We start from the raw sequence: 20295 nt of genomic DNA, 5'->3' as shown, positions 1-20295 counted from the left end.
GGTCAGTGGGTGGTGAGCAATTGCATTGTGCATCGCTTGTTTTGTACATTCTTTTATCATCATCTTTTTTTTTTTCTCTTTCCTCTGCTGTCCTATTAAACTGTCTTTATCTCAACCCATGGGTTTTATTTTATTCCCCCCCGCCCCGATTCTCTCCCCCATCCCACCGGGGGAGAGGGTGAGCGAGCGGCTGTGTGGGGCTTAGCTGCCGGCTGGGGTTAAACCACGACCCGTGTAGTCTATGTACAGTACGTTACACTCACCCAGGCACCTGCTCAGCTATTGCTTTGCCAAATCCCCAGCCCAGGCTACAGCAACCACCGCCACGGCCGCCTGACGGCAGTTACAGCTCCTGCTGCCCAACCCTGAATGCGGCTTCTGCCTTCAGCCTGGCGCTACACCGGTGCGTTTTAAGCTTTGCTGAACCCCACAGTTACTCAGTGTCCGTAATGCTTTCACGCTGAAGTTGTGTTGCTTTCCCCTACCTCCTTGTCTCAGCTGAAGCTCCGTGTAAATAAGTTGGAAGATCAAGCTGAGGGATAAAGGTTCTGCCTCCCTCTGGGTCCTTCCTGGAGCCTGCGCAAACAGCTGGAAGCGAGAGCTGACCTGCACTAGCTGCTGGGGCAGCTGTTGGGAAACAGTCTCCCCATCTACAAACTCCTTGGAAACATCCCATGTCTGACACTCAAAATACAAGAGGATTTTCAGGCTCAGGAAAAATCAAAACCAGAAGAGAAAACCCTTCAGCATCTCAGGAAGGAGCGAGCTGTGGGTCCCGGCAGCATCGTACGGGCTCTGGTTGGGATGGAGTTAACTCGGTGCTGGGCTTCGGACTTGCGGCTAAAACAGCGTTGACAGCGCACCGATGTTTCAGGGCTTGCACAGCACCGAAGCTTTCCCTTTTTTCCCCTACTCTGCCCCCCCACCAATGATGAGGCGATGGGTGGGCAAGAAGCTGGGAAGGGATATATCCAAGATAGCTGATAGGGATAAAAATCAGCAATAAAAACAGCAGGGAGGTTTTGGAAAGGTGGCCATTGCTCAGGGACTGGCTGGGCATAGCTCTAACAGTGGGAGATGGTGAGTGGTTGCCTTTGCATCACTTGTTTGGGGTTTTTTTCCCCTTCCTCTTTCCTTTGCTATTAAACCATCTTTATCTCTACTCACAAGTTTTCTTGGTTTTGCTCTTCCTACCCCCCCCCGGCCCGGTCCCACTGTGGGGGACAGTGAGCGAGCAGCCGTGTGGTGCTTCGCTGCCAGCTGGGGTTAACCCACCACAAGCACAGGTTTAACGTCGGAGGGGTTGTAAACACCGAGGCTGGAAGCCATCGGGACGTTGGGTGGAGGAATAACGGAGTATAGTCCTTACTTGGCCAAGCGTGATGTGAATCAGGTTGACATCGCTGGATGCCGTAATATCACAGCCGAGCGGGGACAGTATCACGATGACGGGAACGAGGTGCTCCAGGAAAACTGAGGCAGCACAAAACAGTGCTCCCCACTGCTCCGAGACCAAGACAAGGCTGCGCGCTAACCCCTGCTCTGCCCAAAGCTGAGCAGCTCCTAGAAGAGCTGTGGCTGTTGCTCCTCACCTTGCTGGGAGACACGCATTGCCTGCATGCATGGGGACACACACTCAAAGCTCCTGGCCCCAGCTGAGGGGTGACACTAAGGGACACCGGTCCTGCGCCAGGTGGATGCTGCTATGATGCATAGAAATGCCACGAGCAAAGCTGATGCCCAAGGGGTGGGAGAAGAGAAGAAACGAGAAGTGGGTGAAGGGACAGTAAAACCAGCCCTCCACAGACCAGCCCCCCACAGCAGCAGAAATAAGCTCAGCTGTACTGGTACTTCTTAAGTTTCCTGGCATCATTTGAACCCTGAGGTTGGGCTGGATGTGGGGGGACCACAGGCACGTTGGGGGCTCAGCACAGTTCGTTGCAGCTGACTGCTGGTAACGAAGCCGACTGAACACGCTTGTAATGAGGGAAAAAATAGGAAGCAACTGAAAAGCGACCTGCACTGAGGACGTAACCAAAGCAGGAGGAACCCACAGAATCATACAATTGTTTAGGTTGGAAAAGACCTTTAAGATCATCAAGTCCGACTGCTAACCCAGCACTGCCAAGTCCACCACTAAGCCATGTCCCTAAGCACCACATCTACACGTCCTTTAAATACCTCCAGGGATGGTGACTCCACCACTTCCCCGGGCAGCCTGTTCCAATGCTGGACAACCCTTTTGGTGAAGAAATTTTTCCTAATATCCAGTCTAAACCTCCCCTGGCACAACTTGAGGCCATTTCCTCTCGTCCTATCACTTGTTACCTGGGAGAAGAGACCAACCCCACCTCTCTACACCCTCCTTTCAGGCAGTTGTAGAGAGCGATGAGGTCTCCCCTCAGCCTCCTTTTCTCCAGGCTGAACAACCCCAGGTCCCTCAGCTGCTCCCCATCAGCCTTGTGCTCCAGACCCTTCCCCAGCTTCGTTGCCCTTCTCTGGACACGCTCCAGCCCCTCAATGTCTCTCTTGGAGTGGGGGGCCCAAAACTGAACACAGGATTCGAGGTGCGGCCTCACCAGTGCCGAGTACAGGGGCACGATTACTTCCCTAGTCCTGCTGGCCACACTATTTCTGATACAAGCCAGGATGCCATTGGCTTTCTTGGCCACCTGGGCACACTGCTGGCTCATACTCAGCCAACTGTTGACCAACACCCCCAGGTCCTTCTCTGCCTGGCAGCTTTCCAGCCACTCTTCCCCAAGCCTGTAGCGTTGCATGGGGTTGCTGTGACCCAAGTGCAGGACCTTGCACTTGGCCTTGTTGAACCTCATACAATTGACCTTGGCCCATCGATCCAGGCTGTCCAGGTCCCTCTGCAGAGCCTTCCTACCCTGCAGCAGATCAACACTCCCACACAACTTGGTGTCATCTGCAAACTTACTGAGGGTGCACTCGATCCCCTCGTCCAGATCATTGATAAAGATATTAAACAGAACTGGCCCCAAAACTGAGCCCTGGGGAACCCCGCTTGTGACCGGCCGCCAACTGGAGTAAACTCCATTCACCACCACTCTTTGGGCCCGGCCATCCAGCCAGTTCTTTACCCAGCGAAGAGTACACCCGTCCAAGCCATGAGCAGCCAGTTTCTCCAGGAGAATGCTGTGGGAAACCGTGTCAAAGGCTTTACTGAAGTCTAGGTAGACAACATCCACAGCCTTTCCCTCATCCACTAGGCGGGTCACCTTGTCATAGAAGGAGATCAGGTTGGTCAAGCAGGACCTGCCTTTCATAAACCCATGCTGACTGGGCCTGGTCACCTGGTTGTCCTGTACGTGCCACGTGATGGCACTCAAGATGATCTGCTCCATAACCTTCCCTGGCACCGAGGTCAGACTGACAGGCCTGTAGTTCCCCGGATGCTCCTTCTGGCCCTTCTTGTAGATGGGCATCACATTTGCTAATCTCCAGTCAGCTGGGGCCTCCCCGGTTTGCCAGGACTGCTGGTAAAGGATTGAAGGTGGCTTGGGGAGCACTTCCACCAGCTCCCTCAGTACCCTTGGGTGGATCCCATCCGGCCCCATAGACTTGTGTATGTCTGCCATGATACCCTCCGGCTGGTGAAGTATCAGGGCAACATCTGAGGACTCAGCGAAGCCTCAACAGCCCTTCACCATCTCCCCGAGAAGACTGCGAAGGTGACACAGTGGCACTTTCTGTCCTCTTTTTGGTTTCCTCAGGCTCCCAACTAGGCCCTGCTGCTAGTGACGGGGGCTCGGTGGCTTGGGAATCAGCCCCCTGAGCCATTCCCCAGTGAAGGATCTACTGGGCAGACTGGAAGGCTCTAGCTACAGTTGTATCCGACATCCTCCCAGCACAGGTGGTAGGATCAGGCAACAAGGACTCAGGTTAACATCCAGGCCTGGCATTTCCAGTGTAACTAACAACCTGCTGCACAAACAGCAGTTTCCTGGGGCTCAGCCATCCGCTACGGCCGCCTGGACATTAAAGGACGGCACCAAACAGGCTCAGGGTCCAGCTTATCAAAGGCGGGAGGAGTGAACAACAGCACCACAACAAGCTTGGGCTCCTAACAGAGAACTGGGTCAGCTTTTACATTACTTAAAAAGGGATATTCAAACAAAAAAAAAAACAGGGGGAGAGGTTGAAAGCAAAAGGGGTTGCATAAAAAAAATGCAACCTTGCAAAAATAACCGTATCGTCTCTCCATGATCCATTTCAGGCAGGTTCCCAGCAGAGGCTCCACGTTTCCCAGGAGCTTGGCACAGCCAACACCTCCCTCGTGTTATAAAAACAACCCCCCTCTGGGGGATTCCCTGCTGCTCTGCTCTATAAAACAATAAAAAGGTCCCTGCAGAGAGTCCCCAGATGTTACTCCTCCTTTGGCCTCTTCCTCCAGCGAGCCAGGAAGGGCCCGAGGCTGTTCCACACCTCCGTGTACATGAGAGTCCCCACGAAGACGAAGGTGGTGCCCAGCCAGTGCCAGGCCGTGAAGGGGTTGCGAAAGTAGAGGATGGAGAAGATGAGGCTGACGAACTTGCGCAGCGTTACCACCAGCGTGACGGTGAGGGAGGTGCACTCTGTGGTGAGGATGAAGACGCCTCGGATGCAGACGTATCTGGGTGGGCGGAGGTAAGGGGATATCGGGGCTGAAGAGGGAGGACACCTGGGCAGGCCTTTGGGAATGAAAAGGACTGGGCAATGGATAGCCCCAGTCTGGTTATAGAGGGAATAAAATTCCCTTCTCTTCAGATCAGCATTTCTACAGCTATGAACAGCTTCACGACAAACCCCAGGGACACCCCAAATCTCCCAGCCTCCCCCTGACCCTGCTCTGGGACAGCAAAACTACCCCACTAGAGCAGCTGGGGCTGACGTGCTGGCAAAAGGTTAATAGTGCGCAGGGTTTACAGTCCCTGCCATAGAGCCAAGGGAAGCTAAAATCAGACTTCCCTGTTTATACACAGCAGAAGTCTCCTTTCCCCCCTGAGGGGAGCATGGGAAAGGCAAATTAAACAAGGGGGTTTCATGGAGGAGCGTAAGCAGCAATGAGGCACAGTGCTGTCTCAACAGTGAGAGGAAAATGGTAAGAGGGCCTTGGACTGAAATGTTCCTTTCTCAAGGGCGTCTCAGCTTCATGAGACTTGCAGACCTCTCCTCTCTGCCTGGAAGACTCTACACACTGATATATTACAAATAGCTCCTGATCTGTCCCTTCTACCTAGAGCTGGCTAGCAAAACTGCCATGAGTTTATACCAATCAGCCTGTCCCTGGGGAGATGGTGGCAGATCTCAGCCAACCTGGAAAAAAGGTAAGCCCCAGGTTATATTCCACTCTGTATTTTTCCAAGTTACACGAACATCAGCTCCCAAATGCAGGGAAGAGTCCAAGGACTCAGCACCCCCACCCCATTCCTCCTCTCCCACCCCACTGCCATCTCCGCGGCGTGTCTCAAGCCGAGCTTTGAAAGGATACTGAGTGATGACGTTCATGAGGAGGTAGAACCACATGATTGGCAGGGTCAGCCCGATCACTGGGACCTGGAACAGCTCTGCGGGCAGAAAGGATGGAGCAAGGTCACTGTCCTGCTACTTGCTTAAAGAAGATGCAAGGAGAGGTGTCTCTCTCCTGTCCAGGATTGACCATGATCCAGGACATGCTGCAGCTTCAGGAGGCCCTTGCTGCATTAGGCAGACTGAGGCATGGGGCACATTTTGATTTTGCTCCAAACGGAGAGTTATCTTGTTCCTACTGTGATAAAGTACAAATACAAGAGAGTTTGCAGATCTTTATGCTTGGACTTCCGTAGGGGAGAAAGGAAGATGGAGGAAGAAGTAGGCTAAGGAAAAAAGACATTAGAAGAAAAGCTCTGTCTTGCTTCCTTGTGTCAGGGCTGCCCTACTGTTAAAACTGAATCAACTGCGTGGCTCTGAGAGGCTGACAGCGGTAGCATGTGAAAGCCTGCATAGCACCGGCAAAACAAAAGCCAATGGGTCCGTGTTTACACCTGTGCTTGAGGATTTGGTCCTGTTACTCCCATTTTTGAACTACCACATTCCTTTCCCCAGGGGTCACCTATCTCATGCTTTTCTTGAGAGGGTGTAGCACGCTAGAAATACTTTGCAATGATATTAATGAACAGATATAAAGTGATCTATGCTTGCAGATATCCCCTGTACCCAGAGGGAATTAAAGAACCAGCAAACCCACTCAGCAAAGATCCCTCCAGTTTCACAAAATTGGGATCAAAATATAGAAAGCTTGCTGGCACTGAAAAGCCTGGTGAATTTTACTATTAAACTTAAGCAGATGTATAGCTCAAGGTGGATGGATGGGCGATCTGGCTGGTGTATGCACGTGCATTAGCGCGAAGCTTGGCTTTTAACCACAGTGATCCAAACAGTAACTCACGGCTTAGCTTTGCAAGCTGCTGTGGCACCAGCTGAACGGTCAGCTGCCCGTGGCCAGGCTCTCAGCAGTCACCAATCACCACTTGTCCAAGCATGCTGGCATCTGGCCTAACATGAGGAAGAGGATGGACAATGTCCCCAAGACAGTGTGGGGTTTTTTTTGGCTTTTAGCTTTCTATCAAACCTGCAAATTCAAAGAGCTTGAATATCCAGAGACAACAGTGCACAACTGCTGGACTGAAAGCTTCCTACAGCATTTTCCAGAGGACAGAAAGCTACGAGAGCAAGGATCCATCTGTGCAACACTCACCGGACTGGCTGAAGAGGACTGCATGGTGATAGATGTTTGGGGCAAGGAGGAGAAAGCCAGGGAGTGGTAACGCGTGCTGGAGAGAAAAGTAAAGGTGTGAAGTTAGATTATGTGAACCCACCCCACTTCTCATCCTAGGAAACCAGCCTCACACATCTGGATGAGAGCATGCTCTTCACTGCTCCAGCCTTGCAGCGTGTGATCCTTTGGATTTGTGCCAAGTACGCGGTGGGAGGGGAAGGGACTCTCTTAGAAGCTCTATCTGCCCAGTAAAAGCAAAAGAAAAGACATGGTGACTTACATTGTAAAAAAGGGCCTCTTTGGAGTGCTTCCCAAACTGCTTGTACAGCATCTCCTGAAAAATCCCCATCCTGGCAGACATGAGGAGGGCGAAGGTGAGTGCAGCAATACCTGCAACAGAAGCACAGCCTTGCAACACTGCTCGGGGATGGCAAAGCTCAAGTCAAAGAGCTTGACAACTCCCTTGATTTGGCTTTCAGTGAAAAAAGGCAAAGCATCCAGACTTGGTAAGATGGGCAGAAAATTGATAATGGTCTTGAGGACAGAGGTATCTTATTACAAAAGCTGAGATGCCAAGAGACTTCTGAAAAGATCATCTCTTTAAAAAGAGACTCAGCCTTGGTAAGCAGAGTTGGTGGGATACCAGGGATACAGCTGTTTGCCACTATTAACAATACATCAATCCCAGTTTCCCTGAAAAGCAACCAATAAATCCAGGTTGGAGGTATAAAAATAGACCCAAGTGCCAGACTATAGAGACTCCTCCATGAAATACTGTGCTGAATGAACACTTGAACTAGCTACAGCTCCTCTCCCTCTCTGCAGCATAGCTCACAGCATCAGATACATCAGGTAGGGATGCTTTTGCAGAGAGAAATCAAGAAGGTATCTGCAAATGTGCATGACGGTAGTCTCATTCTGTCACTAAGCCAGTACCTTGCAGAAACCCCTTAGGTGCCGTATTTAACTTGTTGGCCAAATGAAGAGTACTTGTACAAAGCTGCTAATGAGTGCCACAAAACCCAATTCTTTGCAAATCAACATCTACCAGATACTCAGCACAACTTAAACTCAGCATGGGGACTCCCACCACAGTCTGCTTTGCACAACTCACATGGCCAAGGACATCAGAGAGCCGAGTCTTGCCAGTATCCCAGCAAGGTCAGCTGGAGACGTGGCACTCACATACCTAGCAGCCACCACAAGAAAACCTGGAGTCCATCCTCTTCCTTTAAGCTGGAGTCAGACGCCTGGTGGAGGGAGACACAATAGAGTCACCATGAGCTACCATGTCCCTGTAGCTCATTTGGACCTGCCTGTACCTCACTCTTGGTTTGTGTGTTGTGTTCCAAGCACGCCCATAAAGCAAAGACCATCCAAGGTCTCACACTCTGCAGAGTTGCTTCCCTGGCTGAACAGAGGTGGTAGCAACTACAGCAGACTTTGCTTTCCACTCTGCTTCAGGGAATGCACCAGATTCCAGCCAAAGTGTAAAGGTCTGATCAAGTAGGTAGCTTTTCTGAAAGAAATACCCTGGCTTGGCCAGAGACCGAACTCTTCAACCACAAAAATAATCAGTGCCACTTAGAAAGTTCCCACAGACAGCCCACTGGCAGGCTTCTCTGTCCCCATCTCAGAGGTGGGTGTGTAGGAAAGAACAAGGGCTCTGGCCAAGCCCCCGTCAGGTACTTAAACCAGGGCTCTGGCTTGCAGTCAAGACATTGAGGAAACCTAGCCTGTAGATGCTGTTAGCCGAGGGTAAAACTCTAAGTAGCGTGATTTGGCTTAACTCTCTTCCTCTGTGGTTTCGGCAAATTAGATTACTCATCTTTGCCACAACTGTCCATACTATACCAAAACCCCATGTCTGCTGAGAGTTAATCTGGATTAATACAGAGCAAGGCCGCATAGCACAGACCTTCCTCAGACACCCTAAGAGTATAAATAGCTATTAAATGATGGGGGACTTGGAGGTTTGACAGCCCTGTTTCTTTCCAATCTCTCAGAGCTGGATTAAGTGCAACCAATTTTCACTTGACCACCACTTTGTGCCATTTTTCTGTCTTGAGTTGACAAGATCAGGCTGTGGGTGCTGACCCAGGAAAAGCCCAAAGTGGTATTACACATGGGTTTTCTTCACTCCCTCCTGTTCTCCAAATACATACACTTTATTTCAGGCGTCACAGAAAGTCACGTTGGATGACAACAGGTCTGGAAAAATCTAGCCTGAAAGGTGACAATCTCTTCTGGCATAAAAAGAGCAAAGATTTAAGATGGCTGAGTTTTGTTTAAGATTCACCTGCTCCTAACTGCAACACATTGCAGTAAGGGCAAGAGAAAACAGCTCCTAGCTGTGGCAAAAAAAATAACGGTGTATTCTCAGCAAAAAGCAACCTGAACAACACGGGATAAAAGGCATCTGTAATTAGGTTAAATCACATGCATGTGTGTGCATCCCTTCCCTCCAAACCACAGGAAAATGAGACCAGGAACAAGAGCTTTCAGGGAGTAGACCTAGAGCTAGGAGACATCTTGTCTCTCCATTAATAGTCAGGCAAAGGGAATTACTGATGAAGGTGCTGACAGCAGCTCCTTCTGTCAATAACGTTCACAGCTATGACCTCAGGCCCTTTCCAATCCTTACCACTTGCTTTGCAGACATGAAAGTGCAGGTGAAGATCCCCAGGGACACCAGGGCTATGGACATGTATTTAGATAAGCTGTATCTGCACAGGAGAGAAGACAGATGTCAGTGATCCAGCCCAGCCTCACATTGTTCATCTACTGCTCCCTTGCATTGCATTTTGCTCCATTACACCGGTGTGAACTTGGGGTAATGGGCACATACCCATTACTTAACGTTGGACATTGCTGGGAAAGAAGGCCAACTTACTCCAACTGCAACAAAAAAGGAAGCATTTGGACCAAGATCTCTTTGCCCATGGCAAAGGACCCCTCTCAGATCAAAGCCAGCACAGATCTCTGCATAGTGATGGAGTGACAGGGGATGTCCCCACATTGGTCCCACAGCCAGACCCCAGGCAGCTGGGAGGACCCTCCTGTCCTGATGTCTTTGCCCACAGTGGTGGGTTGACCCAGCCAGCAGCCAAGCACCTACACAGCCACTCGCTCATTCCCCCAACCTCATGGGATGGGGGAGAGAACTAGAAGAGCAAGAATGAGAAAACTCATGGGTTGAGCTAAAGAGTTTAATGAGGGGGGGAGAACAAAAACAATGCAAAAGCAATCACTCACCTCCTCCCATAAGCATGGCCATCTTGGAACCCAACTGCCCCCAACCCTCTTCTTCCTCTACCCTAGTTTCTATGGCAGCGCATGACGTTATATGGCATGGAATATCCCTTTGGCCATTTTGGGTCAGTTGTCCCAGCTGTTTCCTCTCTGAACTTCTTGTCCACCCCCAGCCTACTCGGTGAGGGACAGAGTGGGAAAAACAGAGAGCCTTGGCACTGTGTAATCGCTGTAGGGCAACAGCCAAAACATCAGTGTGCTATCAACACTGTTTTAGCCACAAATCCCAAACACAATACCATATGGACTGCTATGAAGAAAGTTAACTCCATCCCAGCCAGACCCAGTACAGCCATCCATCAGGAGCAGTACCGGCCTCACGGAAGAACAGGAAAGGAAAGAGCTAATATAGAAGGCTGCAGTCATGTGTAAAATCTCTCTTTTCAGTCCGTGCTTGCCTTAAATGAAGGAGTGAGGGGTGGTGGAAATGCAGAAGAGGGAACTATTCCAGCCTCTAGTCCACGCACACCTGTGTGTCCCAGTTTCCCCATCGGTAAAACAAGAATATTTAACAGGAAAGGGGAGGGCACTAAACACCAGTCAGGATTAAGTCAGTGGCAGAGCATTCCCTAATGATATAAGAAAGAGGCTTGTGATTTACCTTTTCTTCAAAATGATGATACCTAGAGCCATGCTTGCTATGAGAGAACCCTGGGAAAGAAGAGAGAGAGGAGAAAACCAAAAGAGAATGTCAGCATGACAAACTTCCCCGGACTGGGATGCCTGCCCCAGAGAGACACCGCAAACTCAATACCACTAATGCCAAAACACCAACAGAAATGCCAGAACAGGATCAGGGAGACTGACAGGGTGGGGATGAGAGGAAACAGCCTCAAGTTGTGCCAGGGGAGGTTTAGATTGGATATTAGGAAAAATTTCTTCACTGAAAGGGTTATCAAGCATTGGAACAGGCTGCCCAGGGAAGTGGTTGAGTCGCCATCCCTGGAGGTATTTAAAAGCCATGTAGATGTGGTGCTTAGGGACATGGTTTAGTGGTGGACTTGGCAGTGCTAGGTCTGCAGTTGGACTCGACGATCTTAAAGGTCTTTTCCAACCTAAATGATTCTATGAGTCTCACTTCAGCTAGGGGGAGGGGAGAAGTTGAGCTGGGTGGCTTGGGAACAAGGACGCTGGGGCAAAGAGGCTACTAGGAACTTCTGGCCAGCGGGCCTCCCCCTTTTTTAGCCCTCTCATGACACTCTGTGTGTGCTACAGACCAGAACATGGCCAAATTGCTGTGTTTTAATTGGGAACAGGAGTATGGCTCCATAGATTGACTGCAGGGCTGCAGTACAAGAACCATCCCTCACGGTTAATGCGGGACAGGTCTCCTAGAGTGTTGTCTGTTTTTCTTCTTTTTAACCTCTCCTGACTTCAGGTATCTCAACCCCATGACATGTTGTGGGAGAACAGCCCCCCCACAGCAGATCTGCACAGCAGATTTTGTTATTCCCAGCAGCTGGGGCTCCATTTTCTTTGGTTTTAACAGATGTTTTAGTCTGACAGTCATCTACACGTAAGTGAAAATGCATTTTAATAGCATTTTCCAAAGCAAAGACCTATGCAGTAACACTGCAGGTGGAACTAGGCCAAATACATGCTTTCTGACATGGGGTGTTTAACCAAGACACCTACACTAGGACATGAACCACTTGGTGTAGCTGTGCAGTGGAAGGGAAAGCTGGGCCCCTTTGGCCAGCAATTCAGTCCATCCAGGGCTGGGCAGCCAGAGTCTGGGCTTGGTTTTGTCATTGTTACTTCCCCATCACCTTTGGAAACATGAAGCCTGTTTGAGCCTCAGTTTCCTCGTCTGTCCATTAAGTTGAAATTTAATGATCAACACTGTGAAAGCGAGAACCAGAGCTGAGCCTTCAGAGCAAGGTTGCTCTCCCCACAAGTTAGCTGGAGTTCAGTATTTCTACAGGGGTTTGGTGCCTTCAGGGAAAGAGAGGGTGGCAGAACACATGCACCAGGGACAGTGCTTGCAGAGATGATGGGAAGACATGTCACGTGAGGAGGAAAAGGATGGTATGACAGTACTCACTGATCTGAAGATCATGTGCAGTGGCATGGCAATATTTAAGTTCAGGGCATAGTTATTCACCACACTGACAGTGAAGAACATGGCCACCATGATGAAATAGTACCTGAAACACAAACACAAAAAAAACCAGCTGATGGCTGTGCATGTACCTCCCTGGGATGCTGGGAGACACCTTGAGAACAGATTACGGGTTGCAAGAAAAGGTCTGGAGCTGAGCAGGAGCCCACCTAGCTCTTGGGTCTGTGACAAGGACTAAGAAGGAGATCAATCCACTTTGGATGTAGCAGGGAAATCCTTAGAACAGGAAGCAGGCTGACCTGCACTGGCTCAGCTTATGCTAATCCCAGAAGCAAAGGGGAACTGAGGATACCATAGCTGGGATCTTTTAGCATGGACTTCCTCCGGACACCTCTTTCCTAAGGACAGTGGCATAAGACAAGGCTTGATTTGAGGGGATTCAATTTCTGCCAGCAGGCATCACTACCCTGAGTGGAAAGAGAAACTATTCAAATCCAGGCTGAACACCTCCGTGGTTCTATACCTAAGCTAGAGAGCCTCCACAAATTGAAGTTGCTCACTGCGACGCAGCCATGAATGGCACTAAACTTGTCCTCAACTTTCTGTCATGAGGATCTCTGTCCCGAGCACTCAGCACAGCGCTCTGTTTTGCCATGGGCTAGGCAGTCTGCTAAGGAGCCCCACAAAACCTCTTTGCTTCACTTCAGCCACTGAGTGCCAGGGAGCAGAGCATGAACATGCCAGGGTATTGCCAGGACAAGATCAGCCCTGATGGAGAAACGCAAAAGTGAATTTGGCTGGCTTTCCAGTAAACCTGTCCCTCCCATGCCCATTGCACCAAGCCCCAGAGAGACAGTAAGCTCTTCAAACACAGGAAACCCTTAATTGTGCAAAATACTGCCCTGTTTCTTGGACAGGAAAGTATCTGATGGCAATTTCCTATTAAGAATTCTCGATAAACAAGGAGTTCATATTTTATCAGGCATGACAGGTTCTCAATGAGGCTTCGGAAATGCTGCAGAATGGATGGGATTTAGACAGGATAAACGGATAAGCCATTTTATTAAACACTTCTTGAGATAATAGATAGCCAGTCAATTTGTGCCTAGCAAAAGTGTTCAGATCAACTGTACCTTATTGGTATGGCCGGCCTCTTCCTCCCAAAGTTGGCTTCGAAGATAAAGCCTTCCACCGCAATAAATAGGAACTGGGAGAATGTCACTATGTTCCCACATCCTGGAAACTGCCTGCAGGCACAAAGAAGAAAGCCAAGCATAAGAGCAATGCCATGGAGAACAAACACTGCATTGGGCTCCAATAAAAAGAGGCCAACACCTCATAATCCCAGAGTGAGCATCAACCTGGAGGGGCTTTACCGCTTTATCTGTCCAGGTTCTCACATTGCCTTTGTTAAACACTGCCCTGTAGGTATTTATTCACCTGTACTTGTAGATACATGTGCAGCTATCCCTTCCTCAAACATTTCCAAAGAGGAAGCGAGCAGCCAGCCCTGTCATGGGGCACGTTGTGAATTGGGTCAGGAAGTGAAAGAGGAAACTGGTCATATCTCACAGGTCTGTATCACATCCTGCCAAGGTATAGGATCTGAATGAGCAACCACAAGCACCAGCATAACCATACTGAAGCTGGATTTCCCTCTTTCTCATGGGGAAGTGGTTTTGATAGGGCTCTCTCCCTACCTACAAGCTGCTGTGTTTGTTAGAGGCCAGGTGAAACGATGATTCTGCCCAGGAAGAAGGCAGCATGATTTCCAATAGCCCTTATTTCCACTACACGAGGGAAGGGCCAAGGTCAGGTCCGTGTCTGCAAAGCAAGGCGTAGTGCCCGTGGTTCTGCTTGTACCTCATCCCCATGAACGTGAGCTGAACATGAGCTCAGACCTGCTTTCATTTTACCCAGCAAGCTTTAGCTCTCTGCCCTCCTGCGTTTGCTGGATACCAAAAGTATGTTCAAGGTTGTAAGTTCAAGAATGATCCTACAACAGCTCATCATGGGAGCCCAAAAAGGTTGTGGCAAAAAGGTTGTGGCCATGTGATAGTCAGGCAAGCCAGGGAGCTTGCTAACGTGACACAGCCTTTGCACTGAAGTTTTCAAACTCCACAAGGTATAGAAAGCCACAAAACAGTGTCTGACCTCGAAAGAGACCCTCTTAGCTGAGCATCTTTGTCCTCCCAGAGAGGCCCAAGCACCTCAGTTATCACTACCTTTGCAGCAGAAATGACACCACCTTTCAGCAAATCAACCTTGTGTGTTTATCCTGAGGGAAGAGGAATTACACACAAGGGCAAGACAGCCCATAACAGCCTGACATTAAACAAGACACTCCCTGCATGTCACTTACCCATTCCTAGCAGACATGCCTGCTGCAGACTCTGCCTCCTTCCTAGGAAGATTACAGGGAGCAACAGAGGATTTCCTGGGAGGCACACAGTCAGCTGTGGGCTCAGAGGAGGCTGTGACATGTCAGATAATCAGAAAGCTCGCTGTTATTTGCAGCGGGAGACAGAGAAATTTGAGCAAGTACTTCCCTTTTCTCCAGTGAAAGACAGAAAACAAAGCCAAGGACTTGATGGAGAAGCTGCACGCCACTGAGTCCCAGTCCCCACCCTGCTTTACAAGCACGCAGCTTGCTCACGCAACATGCCATCACAAGTATTTAGAAGCTGGATCCAGACACAGTTTTGCAGAATGCAAGCTGAGAGATGCACTGGAGAACAGGAATAACCAAGCCGTCTCCTGGATAGCTGAGCAGAAGGTCTGGTCTCCTCCAAATCTGCTCTGTCACCCCCCAGACATCTCAGAAAAAGTGGCAGTGCTTTGGTTAATGTAGAGCTACCACCAAACAGCACCAAGGCCATCTTCTCTCTTACATTTTCCACAGGGCAGGCACTAGCCTGACCCCCTCCCTGCTACCCACCTGCCGAATTTCACATTTTTCAGAGCTTAATTGTCCATGAGACTTCAATCCCTGCTCTGCAATGAGGTTAAAAGGTTCAAAAGTTACTTGAGGGAAGAGAAGAGATACTGACCTGGATACAGAGGCCAGGCTCCAGGGTTGTAAACCTTACCTCTAATAGGAGAACAGAAAGCAAGTGTAAACTTGGAATAAACCAAGACCGTTTCCACGCACTAGACTTTGTTTCCTCCCAATTCACAGATCCTTGCATTCAGTCACTCGCTATACATATGACCTCACATTATCAGTAAAGTCTTGACACAGGGTTATTTGTTGACTGATAATAAAAGGCAAACAAACCAAAAAACGCCCAGGCCGTATCTGCCCATGTCTTTGACTCACAATCCTAACACACTGATAGACCTAAAAGAAGTGACAAGAAGTCTGGATGTATCAACCAAAGATCTGCTTTAGCTGTAGCCAACTGATAGAGAGCCCTCCAGAAGCAATGTAGAAGCACTGTGATGCAATTGTCACCCTGCCTCCTAGGACGGAATTGCCTGGGCTGTTAGTGTCTAGCAGCCCTGGCAGATGGTGGGATGAAACAGCCGGAGTGGGGCTCTCGGTCACGTCAGCAGAGCACAGATTAGCCCAATTTCTGCACATCCGTTTGGGGCATGTTGATGCAGAGTACTCTCATTCAGAGTTCAACATAACCAAATCACTTCTCCAAGGAAGATTTCTGTCCGTCACTTCAGAAGACTCCACATTTCATAGAGAATTCCTTCAACAGCCCCTGCAGAAGAACACCCCCCATTTGCACCATAAAGGGAAGAAACCCCGTTGAGATCTACCACGCAGAGCCTCAACCATTTTTACAGAGAAGGCACTTCACAAGGACACAGTTTCAGAAAGCGAAGAGCAGATCATGGGCTTTCTAACCAGGCCTGTATGTACATCCCACGCAGAGCTTTGGCATCACGGCTCAAAGACAGACCCCCCAGGACAACTAGTAAAGGACACTAGCAGAACAAGTTGGGTTGATCCAGACAGGGGAAATGGGATGAACTGGATGGCGTTTCTTGCCCTGTCCAGGCCTCTGTTGTGGTTTAGCCTCAGTTGGCAACAAAGCACCACACAGTGGCTTGCGCACCCTCCCTCCTCGGTGGGATGGGGGAGAGAATCTGAAGAGCAAAGTAAGAAAACTCATGGGTTGAGATAAGATCAGTTTAATAATTGAAATAAAATAAAATAAAATAAAAATAGTAATAAATTGTAATGAAAAGGAAAACGACGAGAGAGAGAAAGAGAAAGAAGAACAAAACCCAAGGGAAAAAAAACCCAAGTGATGCAACCGCTCACCACCCACTGACCGATGCCCAGCCAGTCCCCAAGCAGCGATCGCTGCCCCCCAGCTAACTCCCCCCAGTTTCTATACTGACCATGACGCCATATGGTATGGAATAGCCCTTTGGCCAGTTTGGCTGTGCCCCCTCCCAGCTTCTTGTGCGCCTGGCAGAGCATGGGAAGCTGAAAAGGCCTTGACCAGTGTAAGCATTACTTGGCAACAACTAAAACATTAGTGTGTTATCAACATTATTCTCATCCTAAATCCAAAACATAGCACTATACCAGCTACTAGGAAGAAAATTAACTCTATCCCAGCCAAAACCAGGACAGCCTCCTTCTGTTATTCAGACAGGGGCTTGTTTAACTTGCTTTTGAAAATCTCCAATGAGGAGTTTCCCTGCTCTCTCTCTCCTACAAACCCACTTCGCTACATTGAGAGGGAGCAAACCTGGGGTTTTGGCCTGCTTTATATCCCTTTCACAGCAATTTAAGCCCCTTATTTCTTGTTCTGCCTCCAGAGCCCAGCAGAAAGATTTATCTCCTCTTCTCTGCAGCCATTCTCCACACATTTAAAGTCTTTTGTCTGTCCTCAGGCATCTCTAGACTAAACAGTTCTCATTCCTTTACTCTTTCTTCATAAATCCAGAGGAAATTTCTTCCATTCACCTTTGTTATTGCCCACTAGACTGTCAGTCTGGTTGCTGCCTCTTCCTGTGACCTTGCTCCAGGACTTCGCTTGTTATGGGAAGATTCATCTTCAAGAGGGACTTTTTTCCCTCTAGACAACACCAAGATCCAAAGAAATAACCAGTGTTACCCCAGTTTAGGGACCAAAGGTGAACAGGGCAAGAGAGGGGCACAGGAACTGAGCTGTCAGGAACAGGGGAATTTCTAAAGTGGATGAGAGGCAATGCTTAAGAGAAGCTGGTATGAAAAAAGCAGCTTTTCTGCAATTAGATATCTGCAATTGGACTTCCAGGATTTGCTGCTCAAAATCCCTTCTGGGGTTTAGACACCTGATGCAGCTTTTGAGTAGGGCCAAATGGCTCACTTTTATTTTAAGGTCTGGCTGAAGGACACACAAGCCTAGTGTGTCTTGCAAGCATCTTGCAAGCAAATGCAAGGAGCCAGATCCAAAGGTTTCCTCACCTCGAAGGCGCCCTTTCCTCCTCCCTCACTGATGTTGCAGCACAAGCCAGGCAGGAAAAGCAGAGGTTAGAGCAATCCCCGAGAGGAAAGACAACTCGCCACACAATGTCTCTTCCTCCAGGAACTGCTTCTTGATTTATCCAGCGATTGCTGAGTGACTGTGCAACCTTGTGTTAAGGTACCTGTGTCCTGGCCTCCCACTTCAAAGCAAATATCCCCACTGCTGGCTTACAGAGTCAGGCTCTCATTTGCACTCCCTTTTTCTCTTAACAATCTAGGATGATGGGTGGGAAGGAAGTAAGGGCAGGTTTTAACTACTAGTTTCAAAAGCCTGGGCATAATTGAAGTGAACATAGTACTGAATGGTCAGGGGATGCAGCTCCACACTGACTTACTATGATTGTAGACACAGAACCAGTTCAATCATTACTTTTTTCCAGCCAGGTCTAGCACTTTCACCTTCACAGCTTGCTGACCAGCCTTGAAAACAAATCCAACAGACTTTTCCAACAGACTTTTCCCTTTTCCAAGCCATGCCAGCCTTCCTCCATCAGGGTGAGGAAGGTGACACAGCGCTCAGCCCTCCTCTCTCTGCAACCTGACAATTCGCCTTCGCTCTGAGTGCCACAAAGGACTCCTTGCCCTCATCACATTGGTTTTGCAGCCGCATGACGCCACCGAAGATCACATTTCCAGATGGACGACATTGCCGCGGCCCTGCCTGCCATCCCAGGGGACCCCTAGCCAGCTCCTGCGTGTCTTCTCCTTGGGATTTCAGCTGTTACTTGTATGAGGTGCTGGGATCAGAGAGCAGGGGTGGTAGGGATGCTTTAGGGCCAGACTGATGCGGTGGTCCATGTGTCAGCAGAGACCAGAGATCCCTGGTGCCTGAGCAGGATACCGAAGCGGCCCATGGTAGGACCAGACCAGGCTCAAGCCGAGGGGGACAGCCCCCCAAAAAACCCCACAAAACCCATCAGACGGTGACACAACAAGGCCAGGGCCCGGCGATCCACACCCGGGCTCCTCTTGGCACTTCGATGAGGAGCCCCGGGGCCTGGGCCTGTCCCCCAAGCTGTGAGGGGAGCCGGCCACCCCGCCGAGGCCGCAGACCCCCTCAGGGCCAGCCCCAGGGTGAGTGCCAGCCCCGGGTGCCCCCCGGCAGCCCCACCCCCCCCCCAAATCCTCTCACACCACCACTACCCCCACCCCCCCCCCCGCCCCGATCTCCTGGAGAGCCCCGGGCACCGCTGCCGCTTCCTCCCCTCACAAGTCCTGAAGCCGGTGGGGGAGACCGCCGATCCCATTCCTACCCCTACCCCTGCCCCTAACCCCTCCTTCTGCCCCCAAAGCCTCTCCCCGGCCCCGCACCTGACCAGCAGCTCCAGGAACACCACGTTGCTGCAGCAGCCGCCGAACACCAGCCCCACCGCCACGGCCGGGTGCATAGTGTCGCCCCAAGCAGCGCGGCGGCGTCCCGGGCCGCCACCGCATCCCGCTCCCGGCCTCGGCCTCGCCGCCCCCGCTTCCTCCCGGCCGCCGGTAGTTCGGTCCCCGCCCGCCGCCCGTTCACCGACACCGCTGCGGCTCTATGGCCGGGACTACAACTCCCGTCAGCCCCCGCGACGCCTCCCCGCCTCCTGCTTCAGGTTGTGCCGCCCCGCGGGGCATGATGGGGGTTGTAGTTCCTCGGTGAGGGCGGGTGGTAATGGCGGCGCGGGGCCCGGCGCTGAGGTGGCGTGAGGAGAAGGGGCGGGGGAGAGAGCTCAAACGCTGCTTCCCTGCAGAGAAACAGCCACTACTTGCCGGTTTGGGTTTAGATAATGAAATTATCGCTTCGGTATGAAATCGAGCTTGCCTGAGGCCTGTGGGGGAGCCTCCTGGGAGGCCCTCCCATGTTCTTGGGGGCCACAGGCAAGCCCCACTGTGGCCCGTGTCAATGTCACCATGGTTGGTGTCGGAAGCACTGGATACTGAGGCAGCAAAGCTGAGTCTGAAAAGCAATTGTGTGCTTGGAAGGAGATGAGGGCTACAAGGAGGGTCTGGGAAGGGGAGAAGGGAGGAAAAGGTGCACAAACGGTGGTGTTGGGGTGGTTTGGGGACCATGTGGGTCCGACAGCACCAGCAGCTGCCCATGGCTTCACAGGGGGAGACGGAGGAAAAAATAACCTGTTCAGAACGATGGACAAGGTGGTATTTCTGGCCACAACCCTGCACACATCAAGGTGGGAGAGAAAGGCACTGCGGTGCTGGAGACGGAGGGTTTGGGTTGTCGGTGTGGGGACAAGCTGCACCCACAGGTGCTGCACCTACACTGCAATGATGGATTTATTAATTTGCCTGCATGACAGGGTACTTTGGCTTCTCTTGTCAGGATGAAGACAATGTCATGTCAGTCACGGTAAAAACATGAATTAAAACAGCACAACCACTCCAAGGATCTAGCCCCGAGATGTGGACTCTCCAGTCTGGCATGGACTTTCCATAGGGCTTAATACAGTGTCTATGGCACTTTCAGTTTTATTTTGTCCCTATTAGATTGTGTTGTTGCCCTGTTACTCCTTATCCCTGTGTCCTAGAGCGTGTTTTTGCATTCTTGCAGCTGGAGCAATTCATGTTCTCTGCTGCTAACGTGACTGATACTCAGGGGTGAAGCGTCTTCTTTTCTAAAGTTACATGGAGAGTCCTGCTGAGCATCTGTCAAAGCCCTCTGTGATCCGTAGAAGCCATATCGATCAAAAA

General features: G+C 50.4%; 3 protein-coding genes across 3 annotated transcripts in view; 2 read left to right on the top strand and 1 right to left on the bottom strand.

Annotated features, from left to right (window-relative positions):
- Nucleotides 1–20295, top strand: part of EXOC4 (exocyst complex component 4) — a 558486-nt gene that overhangs the window by 489056 nt on the left and 49135 nt on the right. The window lies entirely within an intron of this gene.
- On the bottom strand, nt 3411–19143 carry SLC35B4 (solute carrier family 35 member B4). Its single transcript, XM_075516167.1, has 10 exons — nt 18925–19143; nt 13271–13384; nt 12120–12222; nt 10677–10726; nt 9408–9489; nt 7953–8013; nt 7044–7153; nt 6743–6818; nt 5498–5573; nt 3411–4639 (listed from the first exon to the last, which is right to left on the bottom strand). Exons 1-10 carry the CDS (start codon nt 18999–19001, stop codon nt 4393–4395), a joined length of 996 nt encoding a protein of 331 aa, XP_075372282.1. The 5' UTR covers nt 19002–19143; the 3' UTR covers nt 3411–4392.
- Nucleotides 18130–20295, top strand: part of LOC142416285 (uncharacterized) — a 149134-nt gene continuing 146968 nt past the window's right edge. The window contains exon 1 of the mRNA XM_075515707.1: nt 18130–18347. The gene's annotated coding sequence lies outside the window, so the exon portion shown is untranslated. The remainder of the gene's footprint in view (nt 18348–20295) is intronic.

Source organism: Mycteria americana, chromosome 1 (genome assembly GCF_035582795.1).
Source record: "Mycteria americana isolate JAX WOST 10 ecotype Jacksonville Zoo and Gardens chromosome 1, USCA_MyAme_1.0, whole genome shotgun sequence".
Taxonomy (NCBI): Eukaryota; Metazoa; Chordata; class Aves; order Ciconiiformes; family Ciconiidae; genus Mycteria; species Mycteria americana.
Note: the sequence above shows the minus strand (reverse complement) of the source record. Positions and strands in the feature narration are given on the sequence as shown.

Bases quoted from the DNA above. Each gene is read 5' to 3' on its own strand.
- SLC35B4 (XM_075516167.1), bottom strand. From the start codon at position 19,001: ATGCACCCGGCCGTGGCGGTGGGGCTGGTGTTCGGCGGCTGCTGCAGC. The intron at 5,574-6,742 runs GTGAGTGTTGCA...TTCTGCCCGCAG, and splicing joins AGTCCTCTTCAGCCAGTCCG to AGCTGTTCCAGGTCCCAGTG. The intron at 4,640-5,497 runs GTATCCTTTCAA...CCGCCCACCCAG, and splicing joins CTCATGAACGTCATCACTCA to ATACGTCTGCATCCGAGGCG.